This window comes from Phaenicophaeus curvirostris, chromosome 14 (assembly GCF_032191515.1).
Source record: "Phaenicophaeus curvirostris isolate KB17595 chromosome 14, BPBGC_Pcur_1.0, whole genome shotgun sequence".
Taxonomy (NCBI): domain Eukaryota; kingdom Metazoa; phylum Chordata; class Aves; order Cuculiformes; family Cuculidae; genus Phaenicophaeus; species Phaenicophaeus curvirostris.
In genome coordinates this window covers 7501943-7519432 of record NC_091405.1, presented here as the reverse complement: position 1 = coordinate 7519432, position 17490 = coordinate 7501943, and the positions used below count along the sequence as shown (strand labels likewise).

General features: G+C 41.3%; 1 protein-coding gene across 2 annotated transcripts in view; it reads right to left on the bottom strand.

Annotated features, from left to right (window-relative positions):
- GALNS (galactosamine (N-acetyl)-6-sulfatase) overlaps positions 1 to 17490 on the bottom strand; it is a 55609-nt gene that overhangs the window by 34710 nt on the left and 3409 nt on the right. For both annotated transcript variants that reach the window (XR_011338478.1, XM_069868746.1), the window contains exons 2-10: positions 15524 to 15647; positions 14236 to 14310; positions 13093 to 13195; positions 10101 to 10244; positions 9131 to 9197; positions 8887 to 9014; positions 7952 to 8091; positions 6301 to 6404; positions 270 to 406 (exon numbers count right to left, since the gene is read on the bottom strand). Coding sequence is in view for 1 of the 2 variants with exons in the window: in XM_069868746.1 (XP_069724847.1) it covers positions 270 to 406; positions 6301 to 6404; positions 7952 to 8091; positions 8887 to 9014; positions 9131 to 9197; positions 10101 to 10244; positions 13093 to 13195; positions 14236 to 14310; positions 15524 to 15647 (1022 nt within the window). In the remaining variant the exon portion in view is untranslated. The remainder of the gene's footprint in view (positions 1 to 269; positions 407 to 6300; positions 6405 to 7951; positions 8092 to 8886; positions 9015 to 9130; positions 9198 to 10100; positions 10245 to 13092; positions 13196 to 14235; positions 14311 to 15523; positions 15648 to 17490) is intronic.

Sequence of the window (17490 nt, the reverse complement as noted above, 5' to 3'; positions counted from 1 at the left end):
ATCCCTGCTAACCCCCTGACATTTTCATCTGTCCCCAGACTCCACTGCATGGCAACATGCCACATGTCAGGAAATCCCACCTCTGCTTGCACCACCAGAGAATGAGTGAATAGAGAAAAGCTCTGGCACTACCTCCCCCCACTGAGCAGGAGCAAAGACGCATCAATTCCTTTTATAAAACATTTCTGTAAACTTCACTTAATAACCACAAATTTGGCATCGTTTCAGTTTGGAGGCAAGGGTGGGAGAGCTCTGGGCTCATAACTAACCTGTCAATTAGCTTGCCCTGCAAGATGGCAGGTAAAAGGTCGATGCCGTCAATCTGTCTGTCACTAGGAGGCTGCAGTCCCGCCAGGGAGAGGCTGGTGGTGAAGAGATCCATCACATTGCCCAGCTGATGACTGACCTGAAAAATCAACAACAAAGCATTTACAAAAAGACCTTCAGTGAAAGCCGAAACGAAACAGGCTGGTTTCCACTAAAGCAGAAGCATTGCTTCCTAAATCTCCTTCTCTGCTAAGCACCTTTTGAGAATCTCTCCCTTTATGGTGCTGAAGGCACCAGCAAACCTCCTGTTAAAATAGTAAAGGAGATGATCCAGAATTCTGCACTTCCAGGAAGCATTTTGGTTCATTTTCCTCTCTTTCTGCTCATTTCTCTCTATGCATCTGCCTTACAGGAGAATGTTTTCACAGAGTTCAGCTTCAGTTAGCAAATTCCAAGTCATTTGTGGATGGAAACATCAGCACTTAAAACAAGGAAAAAAAAAGTGCTCAATTTGTTCCCTCACCAGGTCATCTCTGGAATCCAGAATACCCCGAGAAAGTTCCCAGAAAGCACAGGGATAGATGGATAATAACAAAAAGAGCCCAATGACTTCATCTGCAAACCATTTCCAACAATTCAAGAACTGTAAAGTCGTGGTATTTTTAGTATATATTTTAATAAGGGAGAAAAACATCTGGTTTTGGCTCCAAAAGAGATGTGCAAGCTTCCCTGCCCCTTGCATTTTTATTTTTTTTTCTTCCTTAATTGGATGCCATACTCATCTTCCTGGTCTTAATTATTCATATTTTAAAACCCTAAAAAGTCTGTTACGACTAATTCTTTACGAAACTTTGCTCCCGCAAAGAGCAAAGTATGGTATGCTACAGTTATCTCCAGTAGGATGTTTAATTAGCCAGCAACACACTAAATCGAAGCAGACACATTCAAATCAAGAGACTGTTTGGCACCAGGATGCACTAGCACACGATGAGACGTGAAAAGAGCCTTTTCAGCCGTACCACTTGTTTGGAGATAAGAACCCATCTGATACAAGCCCACATCTGTAAGTACAGAAGCACTTTCTGACTGAATTCCAAGTCCTAGTAGCAGCCTTGAGAATGTCAGTGTGAACATTATGATGCTGGGACTATCAAAGACTTTTTATCTCTGAATGCTCTTTCTGCACACAAACAGATTCCCAGTCTGTAACCCAATAATAATTATATAAATGCAACAACAAATGATAACATGATAAATCAATTTTTGCAAGATGTTGGCTCTAAAGAAAAAACTAAAGGGAAAACGTTATTTTTGCTGGAACACTGAGCCTTTTATTAATGGGCTGGGCTGAGAAAAGTGAACACAAAGGAAGAATTAACAAGTTGCAAAAAAACCCAAATCAACAGAAACTGGAGAAAGCAACATGCAGGGGACTGATTACAAGTTTAACATTACAGTATCACATTACTTGATTACAGTAATTTCAAGTTTTAATGGCTTTCATTCATCAAAAGGTGTTGGCAGGAACACATAATATTAAAGCTGCACACAAGAATACTTCCACGACTGTTAAGAAAAAATTGAAGTGCAAAGCTCTAAGCACAATAGGAAGCCTGACCATGCAAATGCCTCTCCAGGAAAGCAGCTGGATGAGTTGACCAAGACCAAGAGATGTTGCAGAAGGTCTCAGGCATTTGAGGTTAAGCTGTATTCACAGACATTGCTGCTGCAGCAGGCAGCCTGAAAGAGGTCATGCTTAGCCTGTTCTTGTAGGCAGTGACAAATAGAGATGAGCCCATAAATCCCTCACAAAAAGCAGATGTAGGCATGACGTTCCCTCTCTGCAGGGAGCAAAAGATGGGGAACTTTTGATGCTGTGGAGAAAGAAACAGACCTGAGCCCTCCAATGGGGTAACCCTGCTTCAAGGGACACTGGCAAACATGGACCACTGGGGAGAACCAAAGCTGGCCGTGTTGTCCATGAGATTAACTGTGGGACAGTGCTGTGTGCCCCATGGACTGTCCCCTTGCACAGGCTCTTCTCTGGTCTTAATGTGCACCCAATGAGGACTGACATTAGAAAAACCCAGTACACACGCATTCAAAAAACGACCCCCAAACCATCAGCTCACACATTAGGGAGCTGGACAGCCCCGTGAGCCATTGGTGCTGGGAACGTTGCACTCTGTCTTAAGCGAAAGGGTATTACAAGTGCTCAGCATCTCAGCAAAGATGCTCAGTCCCTCGTAGGCTCATCTGCTGGCTAATTTACCCTGAGCGTGCCTTAGGAGAGCTGCGGGGTCAGCAGAACACCATATGCAGAGCCTGGAGTCTAATAAAGAGCAGATCTAGCACATGCCCGCTCCCTGACAACTGCTACGTCAGGAGCAGGCGGGCAAACTGGTGTCTGAGACTTTCTGTAATTACACCTCTCGCAATTTATAAGGCAAATCCAAAAGTCACTTTTCTCGTTGTTGCTCCATTCCCTCGCCTCAATGTTTTGATAACAGGCAGCATGAGGCAATCGCTGACCTGAGACTCGTGTCTCTAATATCACCTAATTTACACATCGCATTGTGACAATCCTGCAGGGCCACCATGGTCTTCTTGTACTGGCCCTTATTAACCATAACCAGATGTAGATGACTCTCTTTAATCATCCAATTACATTTCTGGTCTCAGACAACATTTTTCCATGAAGCAGAGAAAACTTCTTAAGGAAATTAAATGCCCATGCTACAGCCACTTGGACTTATCTGTGCTCTGCAGCATCGCATTGAAGAAGGCGGGGGGAGAGGTTAATATTTATATAAAACTTTGAAGTATTTTCAGAGAAAAATAAAAAAATTACCATTTTCTTCTGTCAACAGTGCTCTTTCATTCTGGTTGCCTTTCCCTTCTTATTTTTTTTTTTTTAAGGAAAGAAAAAGAAAATCCAGAGAGGGCAACAGCCCAGAGAAAATAAATAATATATAAAAAAGAGTGAGATCAGATATTGCTCGTATCAGTGAGAAACAGCTGGTATTACGCACGTAAGAACGGATTTTTCCTCCCTCCTTCCCCCCCTTCTTTTTAATAAACTCTCAGTATACACATAACGTCTTTAAGAAAATGAAATCCTTTTGCTGTGGGCCACGTTGCTAGAAGAAATAGTCACCACTGCTGTTATCAGTGCTTTCAAGCTTTAACTCTGAATCAAAGGCGACAATTAATAAAGTCGCCCCCGCCAGGAATGGAAAGGAGGAAAGCTAAATATTTGAAACTGGGTGAACAAATGTCAGGGTGTTTTTAAATAAAATCCTTTTACAGTTATCACAGCGAGCAGACCTGATATCCCTGTCTAATTCAATTTCAATTTGCGCCCCATGGGAGATAGTGAAGAAAAGGTTGCAATGCTGTCTTTGGGTTGATATGTTCTTTTCTCCTTCAGGAAGCAGGCACGAGAGAGGAAGGGGAGGAGGGTGAGGGAAGAGAGGAGGAGGATTCAAATACCAGCAGAATATGATTTTTTTTCCCCCAGCTGGATCCTTCCAGAAGGCAGATGTGATGAGGGGAATGCTGAAATGCTGATTTGTTGTGAATTCACCTGGAAAACGTAGCTGAGGAGGAAACTGCAGAAAGGCTGTTTGTGTATGAATAAATATTCCTGATGGGGTATTAGAATTAACTGAATGTTGATGCCAAGAGCAACACACGCTCCCGAGGCACCCCTCTGCCCCAAAAACCTGCAAATCAGCCAATTGCACCAGTCCTCTTTTGCTGGCTGAAGTTATGCGAGCTGAAGCTTTCACTGGGCCTCCCTCTGCTCCTCAAAACCTTCACAGCTGGAAGGAACCACCACTGCACTGGGAGCAGCTCCAGCACAGGGAAAAGGAGTTGACCCTTCAGCTTTGTGCTTGGCACTCTTGGGAAGCTTTTTGCTTCCACCTTGGTTCAAAGCTCCCAAGCCTTTGTTTCCTTCAACTCTTTTGAAAAAAAGAAAGAGCAATGAGAAACTTTGAAGCAGTTTTCCCACATTTTACAGCTACCTGGGCTACAAAGGACTTAGGCTGACTAATTTAAACTTGCCATCAAGAAGGTGTTCAAGCTACAGGCTCTGTAAGATATAGAAAAGAAGCCAAAAAATGTACTAGCAAATACACGTCTTTTCACTTAGTATGTCAGTGAAAGAGGCAATTATGAAGCAGTAACTACAGGCGCCTTACGCAGCATGAGCTATATTACACAGAAGCAATGCCAAACCTCTCACCTGTGGTCAGTGCTGCTGTGGGTACCAATGCTGGAGCCTCGATGGCAAGAATACAAGCAGAAAAGACATGTAAGTAGCTATCACATATTTACTTATAAGGTCCAACTCAGAGCAAAGCAGCATATCCTGGGGGCAGAGTTCAGAACAGGCTTTTCAAGGTACCGGAGCACAGTCCAAGGGGATGTTTGGGAGTGTAACACCTGCACATGCAGGTACTTGGCAGGCAGCATTGTGAACTGCCACCCAGGACAAGAAGGATTTAAAGTCAGGCACATGCTTAAGTGCCAAGGATGATAGCAGGAGAGGTGGAGGAGGGGATTTTCAGGCATGTACCTGCCCAAGAAGCCTTAAGCACACACTCCAGCTCACTGAGCATGCATGGGCTGATGACAGTAGAACGGTCAGTCCAGCCTCCTATGAAAACATTAACTCTGCACAGAAATGACTGTTCACAGGGATTCAAACAGCAGCTTCAGCTGTGGCCTCAAGCAGAAAGCCATGCAACACACCAGGCTACTGAGAACATTTTACAGCACATAAAGCTTCACTGCTGCACTACCTGCAAATTCTACCTGTGAGAGGGGTACCAGCCAGCTACAGTTAGAAAATAAACAGGCACACTGATTTCTCTACTAGTGTTCCTAATTATTCTTGGAGTTACTATAATGGAAAGAATTTTTAAATTTGGTATTTACTTGTCCCCATTTAGAATGCATGTTTACTTTTAGCACATTATTCAGTTTGGACATAGAAAACAAAACAATCAGCTTTGGTTTCATGTTCTCGTATGCTTGCCCAAGGCTGTTGTACTTGGCTTGTAAAGGCTTTATGGAAATGTTTAAATTAAAACAAAAAGACTGTTTTCATTTCAAATTAAAAAAATAATAAACCATCCCTAGCAGGTTTTGTGAACTCTTTAAAAATGATGAAACCAAACTACCCTCCTGCCATCAGTTGCAGATCTAAGCTACCCGACAGCTTCCTCCTAAATGTAAACAATAAATTATCATTATCCTGACTCAATTAAACCACCAAAAAGGAATTCAACTTAGCAAAATGTTTTATTTATGACTAGTTTGCAGTCCTAAGCACAGTGCCCAGTTAATGAAGTATCACTTTCTTCAGGGATGAGAGATGCTCACAAAGGGGAAGAAATCTGTATTATTTACCGTGAACCCTGCCTGCAGAAGAATTGATTGCATCTTTCTTTAATGAGAACTGGGACAACAGAGGCTGGCAGTGCCACTGGAGGATTATTTTGAAGTGATCGTATCTGAATTTGTGCACAGGCAGGGAAGAGAAATAGTCTGGTATCTAGACCTCCCTGACTGGACTTTTAACTAACACCAAAGCAAGAGCCATGAGGATCAAATCACTTGATACTTCAGGGCACAAAGAGTGTGAGGGGGCAACACATGCCTGCTCTAGACTGGGACACATATTAGCACACGTTTCTTTCTGTTCAAACATGTAACCCACTAAAAATACTGTGGTCCAAAAGAGTAAAGGGTTAAAATAAAGCAGGAAGACAAAAAGACCAGAGTGTTTGGTGCTCAAAGAAGCGTTGACCATAGACACTCTAGATGCAAATGTGGAATAATGGACAGAAATAGCGCCCTTCTCTAGGGGCAGCATTCAGCTCCTTATTTAGACAAGCTTCTGGAATGATACATTGTGCATGTTAAAAGTCTAATCCAAAGCTCATTGAATCCAGCAAGAAACACTCCATTCACCTCAATAAATCCATTTAAGAACTGTCAGAATTGTTCCAAGCAGAAACTCACCTTTCCTGCAGGTATATGTCCAGGCCACCAAGCAATAGCTGGTGCTCTCATGCCACCTTCAAAGGTAGTTTGTTTGCCACACAGAAAAGGACCATTGCTTCCTCCTAGAGAGAGAAAAGGAGCCATAAAACACACTAAATGCCAATTCCATGTTTCAAATGGACAGTGTCAACTAGGAAATCTTTAGGTTAGTTTTAAATGAATTTTCATTTCTACTTTCTCCAAATAACATGTCCAGAGCTGTTTGGGAATTTTTTGTTGTTGTTGTTTGTGGTATTTTTTAAATATCCCTTTACAATGAAATTTTAGGAGTACCTTTTCGGACCCGAAGAAAGTGACAGTTAAACACAACTTGCTATCAACCAAACAAATAAAAAAGAGAGAAAGAGAAAATAGAATAATTGAATCATAGTTTGGGTTGGAAGGGACCTTAAAGGTCATTTAATGCAATCCCCAAGCCATGGGCAGGGACACCTCCAACTGGACCAGGCTGCTCAAAGCCCCATCAGCCTGGGCTGGAACACCTCCAGGGAGGGGGAGGTCACAATTTCCTTGGGCAACCTAGGCCAGGGCCTCACCACTCTCATCGTGAAGAATTTCTTCCTGGTATCTAATCTAAATCTTCTCCCCTTCAGTTTAAAACCGTTCCCCTGCCTCGTCCTGTCACTCCATGCCCTTGTAAACAGCCCCTCCCCAGCTTTCTTGTAGGCCCCCCTCCAGGTACTGGAAGGCTGCTATAAGGTCTCCCGGGAGCCTTACTTTGCTGGCACCTGCCTTCACTTTAAGGATGTTATCTGCTGTTTGTAATGAAAGGAAATCTGACACTTTTAGGCAGAAACAGTATTTTTTTTTCATAATCCTTTTAAAGTAGCAGAGCAATATGAGATGCAGATATGAGAATGAAAAAATCATGTATTCCCTGAATGTTCACTCTCAGAGATAGCAAGTGCTTTGCAGTAACGTCTGGATTTTTAACCCAGCCTTGTAGCTAAGCTTGCTGAGGGAAAAACAGAGAGATTCTGTGACTGATTCCAGGTCAAATAAAGTCAAACACAGTGGCTCAGCTGAAATCAGAACTCAGGATACTCCCTGCTCTGTGGTCAAATAACCACGAGACAGCCTGCCTCCAAACAGAAGAGAGTGGGTTATAAAATCAATTTGCAATGACTCTGAGAGAAACAATAATTTAAACAAAAGAAAACCTGTGAAGTAACAAAAATGCTTTTTCTTCTCGATTTTTTTTTTATGAGAACTAAAGAAGGAGGGACTCTTGATTTCTCTGCAATCACTCAGAAAGTGTAAATATGCATTTGGCAGATGGAGAGTGAACACCCTGAGAAGTTATTGGGCCTGGTCCTAAAGAAATTAAAAGAATATTTATCCCCTGACAGTGAAGCACAAAGTGGAAATGCACACGGGTGAACCAACACACTGGATTAGGCCAAAAGTCCATTTAGCCAAGGATACTTCCTCCAAAAGTGACCAAAAGTAATGAACATCAGCTAAATCTAAATGTAAATGCTCTGCCTTTTGAGGCTTCTCCTAACTTCATAAAGGAAACTCCAGGTACAGGTCTCTGTCCCCCTCAGACATGGGGATGTAAAGCCTTGTTTTCACAGTTCCAGCCCTGGTTTGTTCATCTGGGACTCACCTTGTTTAGGAGCGGAAATGAGAGCAGCCCCATTATCAGAGGTGAAAAACACAAAAGTGTTCTCACTGATACCCAGCTTCTGAAGATGTGTTAGGATTTTTCCAATGCTATCATCAATTTCTCGCACAGCATCCCCGTATCTGATGCAAAAGCAGATGCGAGACATTAAAGGCAGCAAGGAGGAAAAGCATCACACAGCAAAACACACTGCAATCAGCCATGCTTTTAGTGGATGTAATTTATACCTGTACTGCAGAAGTACTTCTCTTGTACTATAATAAACTTTTCCACCGTCACTGCAAAACCTACATCTCCTGCCTGCAGGGAGCAACAGCTTTTGGGTATTAAGAGTCAGAATTTGTCCAGATGTGAGCCACTCTTGGACAGACCCAAGCAACCGATAAAAACTTAGCTTATAAAGATCTCAAATACAGGCAGAGCCAGGTTGCCATAGACTTGAAGCTAATAGCGTAGTTTTGCTAATGGACGCTGGTTTGAAACTGCTCTTACTAGCAAGGCTCACAACATCTACAGAGCTCTTTGCCTTCTGTAAATTGCGTTTTTCATGAATGTTTTTCTACTTGCTGGTCTGATTTATAGTCTTTTAAAACAGGCACTAATAATACAAAAGCATTCAAAAAAATCATCTGTGTTACATAGAGCATTATTACTCACTCAATTGGCAGAGGAGCTTAGGTTCCCTCTTCTCTCTCATTTTAGTGATATGATCATCATTTCAGATTACAGCAAAACTATTAAAGAAAAATCCAAGCAAAGTCCTCACTAACTCATTTCATCACACACACTTCTGAGAAATTATCTACATATTTAGATCTAATAAACACTGCTTAGCTTTTCTGCTTCTGCAGTATGAGGTATTAACTAAAAAAACCAAAAAACCCAACAAAGCCAACACCCATAAAACCAAGACTTACAGTCCTCTCTGACTAGTGCCCAGGAAATGTTTAGAGGCATAAACAGGAGCGTGGGTAGCATCAATTGCCCAGTATAAAAAGAACGGCTGCTGGCTGGCCTGCTGCTTGCTAATAAAATCGAGAGCTTCCTGTAAACAACAATAAAAATGAGTTTAACGGAATCATCCTCTGCCATCTAAGCCTCTCCAAAAAAAGAAGCATAAAGTCACTGTGGCTTAGAAACCAGTATTAAAATAGACAGTACCTGCAGATAGATTTGAGTCAAGTTGGCTTCACCTGTCTTCAGATCAATTTTGAAATCTTCATAGTATCTTAAGATAAAATTAATCAGAGAGAAAAAAAAAAAATCAATCCAAAGGAGTGGACAACATAAAAAGTGGTTTTCCCCCTCCTTTTCCCTGCTGTGTAAGTAGTTGCCAAACAGGTCACAGTTGCTACTCAGCAAAGTCTCTTCAGATATTAAAAAGAATGTCACTGTATTTTTTCTTATGGGAGAAAGCAGCGAAACCGCTAGATTCAAATTAATGACTACTGCACGTTTTGGACAAACCTGAGCCACTGACCTTTCACTGTTAAGCTATTAGAATAGGGGCAGTATGCTTAAAGATCTCATGCCACTACTCTGCTCTTTGATATGTGAGTAAAATTTTCAGGAGTACAAAACAACTTCCAGAGAGAAAGAACAATCCTGGAATCCGAACTTGAGCTGCTTTGAAAATACTATGTTTGAAGTACCCTTAGACACCAACTAAGCAAAGAAGGGTAGGGGGCAGTCCTCAGGAGAACAGCAGCAAGTGAAATAAGATGATACCAAACTCAAAAGCGAATGGACATGAATGGCATAGACTGCTGACCTGGAGCAGAGAATGGTGTTGCACAAACAGACAAAAGGTTATTACCAACAGGAAGAGAAGGAATAAAGAGGTCTTTCAGTACAGAACTGAACCACCTTCCAAGAGAAGTAGTGGAGTGAAATCATCACAGGAAGCCTTTAGGGTGCAATGGGACAAGCAAACATCTCTGGAAGGGAGTGAAGTACCTGTAGATCACTTTTCATCCAGCTGAGTTTGTAACTCCAGTTCTGAAGCAGATGCTGGTTTTGCCAACCCTTTTTAACTGAAATGGGTTTGCTATGCTAGCACTCATCCTCCAGCACTGTGCCATCAGTAAGGAAAGCAAAAAAAATAACATTATCAGGCAAGTAGCTGAATTACCTGCCAATCATTTCCCAGTCCCTGTACACAGGGATATTGGGGAGCGCACGGTTATCAAAAGGTCCAAAATGGCAGTTTGGGGATCCAAACCATTCATCAAACCCATGCTTCAGGGGGTGGAACTGGGGCCGGTGACCCAGATGCCTAGGAACAAAAGAAACAGATGAGTTAAAATTTTGCTGCAAAGAAACACATAATAATCTCATCAGAATGGCATGCAAGAAAACAATCTTTGCCTAAGAAGAAAAACTTCAAGCATTTTAATCAAATAAATGATTGCAGAGCATTGTCTTGATCTTTCTCATACTCGTTGCAAACACATCCACGCAGACTCATTCTGGTGCTTACATACATCCCATTTTAGCCTACTGTCCAATCTTTGTTTTCCATTATTTCCTTCTACTGGTGTCTTCTATCACGCTGCCTCGATGATCTCTACTGATGGACTACACTGCCCAAAGCCATTGCAAAGACATATATAATGCTTTATGTAAGGATTCTCATCTACAGCAAGTCACTTACTAAGCTGTAAAAAAGCAAGGCAAAGCGCATGAAATATACCATTATATCCGTGCTCCCCTTATGGGGTATTCATGCTGCCAAAATGATACAAAGAGACCTGAATGTAAATGAGGATGAGTTCTTCACCTTCATTTCTGAACGTAAAACATGTTTAGCTACTCCTGATGGCAGCTCCACTCTACTACACAGCTTAAAAATTCTCCATCCTAAACTACAAGATGAAGCTCCTCTCTAATCTCCAACTTTTATACTGCAAATTCTCCATTTCCTTCTTCTGTACTACCTTGAATACAAAGAATGCCCATCCTCTCCCAGTGTCTAAAGGAGATCTTTGTAATTTAATGTTTACATAATCATTCCAGCCTCCGCTCACAAGCCTGAATATGCAACCTGTCCATTTCATGCTATCATTCTCTGCACACTTTCGGAACGTAAGGGGCATAAAATGTGTTACCTGAAGTAAAATGATCCACGGTGTTATTCTGAGCTATTCCAAAATGAGTTACAACAGAACATAATCCTCATTCCAGCTATGACTGATTGTATCTTGGTGATGTAACTAAAACTGCAAGTCTGACCTGCAGGATTCTACCCCTTCCTCATTTACATACATGACAATACAAAGCCATTCCTGGCTGTTTCTACCACAGGGAATACAAAAAAATATTTTATTCTAAGAAAGCCCTAAGAGAATTTACAGGGGAAGACACTTGAAAAAGGTATCAAGTAATTACTGAGATGTTAATTATTCTCTCCCTCTCACAAACACAAAAATAGAGAGATATTTAATGAAATGTAACAAATTCTCTATCAGTCATGGAAAATACTTGACTTGCAAGCACTTAATTAAACTGTGGAACACTGTCACACGACACCCTGGGAAGTTTATAAGAGAGGTGTTGAAAGGATATAAAAAATATTCTGCTGGAAAACTTTAAAAATATTTAAAAGCCCTAAAATTCTATGCATGCCTTGGACAAGACTTCAATTTAACTACTTCGTATTTTCTATACTTTTCCTAGGAAGCAGGTGTTGTGCACAATTGACAGAGATGGTGCTCCAAACTATCACACCCCAGCTTATCCACAATAACAGTTCTTGGGTGCACAATAATAGTGCATTGCATGTTCAGATTTAGGCTGCTTCTTGCTTACAGCTGTAGGTCCTTCCAGGTTTGCTGTTTTCCAAATAACTGCCTGGAACCAATCTGTATTTGTGTTGTTTATTTCTTTTCCCTGGGTGTATGAATTTACATTTATTAGCACTGAACTGCATCTTATTGCATTCAGTTCACTGATCCGATTCTTCGTGGCTACTCTGCTGTTTGGATTTGTGGTAATAAATAATTCACTGACTTAAGTTAGTTTGCTTTCTTTCCAATTTCAGCAGCACCGGTAAATCCAGCCACAATTCAAACTCACTCTTTTCTAACTTATTAACAAAACTATTACATAAATTGTACCCCATTTCTTTCACTAACAACGTCCCTCCAGTACTACTCCTGTCCAAAGTCTCTTTATTAACAATTACTCTGTTAACCAAGCAGTTCTCTTCTGGTCTCTTACGTAGTTCTGAAGTACCTATTTAGGCATTTATTTATTACTGCACTGTTCCAAACCATGAATCAACTGTTAAGAGATCCCCGGCTCCCGTAGGATTCCATTACAGCCCACAAGCACATTTGAAATTCGAATGTTACAAATGCACGAGTTTCAGCTATTACACTGGCAATTCCACCATGGTTGCTTGATCTGAATACCTTTCAAGCTTTTCCCGTCCGATTCTTCACAGACATGAAGAAACATTGGGGTTTAGAAGTTCTTTGTCCTCTAGAGAGTTCACACTACTTCCAAAAGTTTGTGAAGTCAAAGGAAAATATTTACGGATTATTGGATCAGCCCTCTAGGTCTTCTAAAACACTTGGCATCCTGATCAGACCTATCCTATCCACCCTGACCTTTTACACTCAATGAACAATCTTCAATGTAGTCCTGGAAATGCCTGCACCTCTATTTCTATATCACACAATTCCACCCCTAAAAAAAAGCAGCTTTTGCAATTTAGTCTACTCTATTAACAAAAAAAAACCCCAATATATAGCAGAGGCTAAAGATAAAAAGCACGTAGGCGCTCAAAGCAAGTTCCAACAGAACATCTTGATGATTTTCGATTAAGTAGTGCGATACATGGATGAAAGCACAGAGAGGTGAAGGGTTTATAAATATATATACACACACATAAAACACCCTTCAACTCTTTGTATGAAGATAGATGTATGCACTTGTAATGGTAACACTCAATTCAGAAATTGATCACAGCAGGTGGGAAGATCCACCACAGATTTCAAAAGCTGGACATCTGAGCTCCAAAACAGTTATTTTCCTGCAGTTCAGGTTGTTCTGCTGCTCCTTTGTAATGCATACACAGGCAGACTGAAATCTCAAAGCAAGAGATCTTAAAATAAGTTTACCATTTGCCAATGATCTTATTGATGTAGCCAGCTTTCTTCAGCAGCTCTGGAAGCAGTAATTCAGAATCTGGGATTCCTCCTACAATGTCCTGTGGCGTGTATGCTGTGTAACACAAACAAAAATTCTTTCCAACTCTTACAAATATTAGAGCAAACAGCTCCTGGCTACCCATCACTAGAAGCACTGTTACTGGATCAGAAATTGCAATTAGTTTGAAGTTCCAGCAACATCACTCCTTGGAAGTTCTCCCAGGTCAAAAGATGAAGAGAACAAATTGATTCAGAGAGATCAAAGGGAGATCCCCACCCACTCACACATTATGGCCAATAATAAATGCAGCTGCCATTACAGAATGAAGACGAGACCCTTGGAAAACAGATCATGAAGAAAGTGAGTGCTTCAGGTATGCACTGGAGCTGTCTTTACTCTTACAAATTTGCTTTACATTTTTTAAAACGAAGGCATTTTTTTCAATGAACTTGCTCAGACTGCAAGAGTTAAAAGAAATGACAATCCTCTCGCAGCCCACAGTTCTCTGGCCCTTGAGAATCTAAGGTGTGACTTAGGGCAGGATGGAGATAGCCCAGCATGCTGGCTGATACACAGTGTGAATCAGTCCATAGCTGCTGATTCCTGCCCAGGCATGCATGGTTTCACAAGGCGCCTGTCAGGCTGGAAGCAAAATCAACCCAGAAACATTATGAATTGGTAATCTTCCCTGGAAGTACCATGGGCACAACGGTGCTATAAAACTGCCAAGGCTGAAATGGTTAGAAAACTGGCTGCTGTATAAAATGGTAAGCAGCTGGGTCTTTACTCTGAGTGTTAACATGTACCCCATGTGATTTTCTTTCACCAGACACCAATTAGACTGCCCAGAGTAAACACTTCTCAGCCAGCAGAAAAAAATGGATCAACCAGCCTTGTTTATGTCTCTTAATTTGAGAAGGTTTTCTGCTTGATGAAGAGGAAGCAATAAATTTCACGCTTATTACCAGCAGTTAACATAGTAATCTCTTTGCGCCACTCTGGAAGATCCATAAGGGAAGATCACCCAGCCAAGCTTTCGTCCAAAGCAAAACTTCCTACAAAGCACAGAGGGAAATCAAGAGAGGAAGGCAAATCGGGAATGAAACCCATACCATTTCGGGCATGTGCATTCGTGGTGTAAAAACCATTCCTCACTGGGAGACGGCCCGTCAACAGTGCTGCTCTTGCTGTAAATAACAACAAAAACTGTTCTGTTTTACATGCATTCTCTGCTTAATATTAAGGCTGAGGACAGCGCACTGACTGTAGCACAACAGTGTTCTTTTGCCACAGCCAGCTACTAAGATCACTTACATCAGAGCAGGGAACAACTCCCCTCTCCCCTCCTGGAGACAGCCAGGTTCTGATACAACACCATCTGAGTTATTCCAGGGCAAACCTAACCACAATTTGGCCTCTCTATTAAAATATCTACTGTTGAAGAGTAATTACTTGCAACGGTCAATGTAGCTGTCCTTCTATTACGGTAATTGTAAAAGGAGTATCTGACATATATAAGCAAAAGGAAATCGTAACACAAACTGATTACAAGCTTAAGGCTAAGTTTTCAAGCTTGCCTGAACAACAGTCATGCAATAGTGAAGAAACAGCTTTTCAGATTTGACAATAAAAAACAAGTCCTGACTGCAGGAAACATTTAAACAGATGTTTAAGCACATACAGTACCACCGTTGGATCTAGCAGGACTTCAGCATGTTTTAAAATGCCTTTTCTGAGCACGGGCATCATCAGCACATCAGTGACAAATTATATTTGAAATAAAAGCCCAAATAAATAGCCCATATTCCTCATTTTTTGTTTCAGTTCTAAACCTCCGATTAGGTTTGAGGGAAAAAAAGAAAGATAAAACCTCCACCCCACAGCAAAAACAATAAGGATAAAACTATCTGCATCTCCCAGACCAAAACGTTTCTTTTATCTCTTGTTCCTTCCCCAGGAATCTTGCAAGCCACCAGGGTCAAAACCAAGACACAACCTGCTGCCATTCCTTGCACAAAAAGCCAATGGAATCGGACCAACTATGAATAAATTATGTTCAACAATGTAGATATTGCTTTCTCTGTTTATCCCAAAATAAGAAAGATGAAAAAATTGCAATGACCAAGGCTAGAATACTAAAACAGAATGTTTTGAAACATCCTTTAGCTGGACTGGTTTGATCACTAAAACACTGCTTTGTATGAACTGAAGATTGTAGGCTATTCAATCCAAATGTAAATAAAAAGGGAGCAAAAAGCAAGATCAAAGCAGTAAATCCAAACCCTGCCCTGAGGGTAATCACTGGGTTGGTTGCTAGTTCATGTCAGAAGCTGGCAAACGTCCCAATCTTCTCAGAAGGTGGCATGCTTATATGCTAGCTTAAAACTCAAGTTTACTTACATGGAGAACAGAGGGGGTTGGCTGTATAAAAATCCAGGAAAAGCATCCCCTCTGCAGCCATCTGGTCTAAGTTAGGAGTTTCCTTAGAAGGCTCTCCGAAAGCTCCCAAATCACCCCAACCCATCTGTAAAAAGAACACACCAAAAGATGTAAAAGTACTTTTACTTTTCTACAATGACAATGCTTCTGGGCCCACATAACACTTTTATTGTATCCCCTCATTTCTAAATCTTTATACTGCTCGTCTCCTTATTTAGGGAGTACTTCACAAACGTGATAAAAATGATCTTCCCCAATCCTGCGACGCAGGGAACTATTACAGTTTTCATTGGCAAATGGGAAACTGAGGCACATCTGGGATTAAATGACTTGCTAACAGGCATTAAAACATTTGTAGCAGAATTGGGTAACAAACCTAACGTCTTCCCTCTTGTGCAAGTGCCTGAAGACTGGCAAGGGCACAGACACCAGGGAGGAAAAGGAAGTTACACATGCTCAGAGTTGAACAGCTGCAAAGTCCGACTCTTCAGTCCTTGGCTATATGACTTTCTGTCGAACCACTGACCTCACAACTCCATCTCAGCCTGCTGAATCTGTCTATCCCTATGTGTATACACAACTTGAAACGCAAGGGAAAGGTCTAAACTCAACAGCAGTGCTGCAGGAAGAGAGAGAAAGCATTTATTGCAAAAGCAAGCTTTGGAGAAAAACCTGCCAGAGGCATCATACGTCACTGTGCTCATTTGCAAGACGGTGGCTTCACCCTGTGTCTCCTTCCTAATTCAAAGGGGCCACACAGCCAGGAGAACCGTAGAATTACCATCACATCGTCTACGTTCATTGCTGAAAACCATTACTGGTAATAACACAAATAAAAGTAAGTGACTTCAACCAGAAGGTTCTAGAAGGGAACAACTTAATGAGCAATTAGGCACCATGGTTTCTAGAGATTATATTATGCTTTAAAAAAGGCAATAGCTTTCTTTAATACAGATGCGTATCAGGTGAGTAACTGATGGAGGGCGTAATGTATCAAGATCTTTAGAAAACCATCTGTCTGGTCCCATTTGAGAGTCTAACATTTACACTGCAGCAGAGCAGTTTGGAAAAGAAAACTGTTGGAGAGCTGCAGAGCAGGCTGTTGAGGTTGAGCAAGGAGGAATTAAATGGTACCACCTAACACTAGGATGCAGAATTAAAATTGATTCAACGGGATCACCCCCGAGTTCCTGAATCTTTAGTATCTCTTATCATCAAGAAAGAAAGAAAAAAAAATCACATTGCTCTAATTCACACACAGTGACAGGGTCACTCAAGGATTCAAGGAAAGAGACCACAGACATGTATTTTTAATGGATAGCATATTAAATACATAAATAGCTCCAGTCAGGATCTGTGCCTCATCATGTGTCATGCTGTATCAACACTTCAAGAGTGGGATAACCACTGTCCCAAGGAGCTTTCATCTTGAAAATTACAAATGCCAGCTTGAGGGGAGATATTCCCGAATGGAAAATTGAGATGGGCTGCCGGAGGCTCAACAGGCCAGAAAAAAAACAGGCTTACAAGAAATTATCTTGCACAGGAGCACAGAACACCATGAAAACAACAGTAAGACAGTCATTTTGAATTGGCAGAACCGAGCCAAATAGGCAATAAGACCTTGTCCACTCTAAGAGCCACACACACACCCTCATTAGCTTTTTTAGTAGCTTAAAATGGCACACAACATATTTCTACTGCAAAAACACCTAAAAGATAACATGAAAATATCAGAAAAGCAGCAAAACAGGAAGATGACAGCAACTTAAACATGTTGGAAATGAATACACTTCCTTAACCACATGGCTAAGACCACCACAGGATGCAAAAGTGAAAAGACTTTCAGTTGGAAACAGATCTGGGATTATTTCTACCCTACAGTGATTTATTGCCTCCCCATCCACCAGTTCAGAGAGCAAAAACTA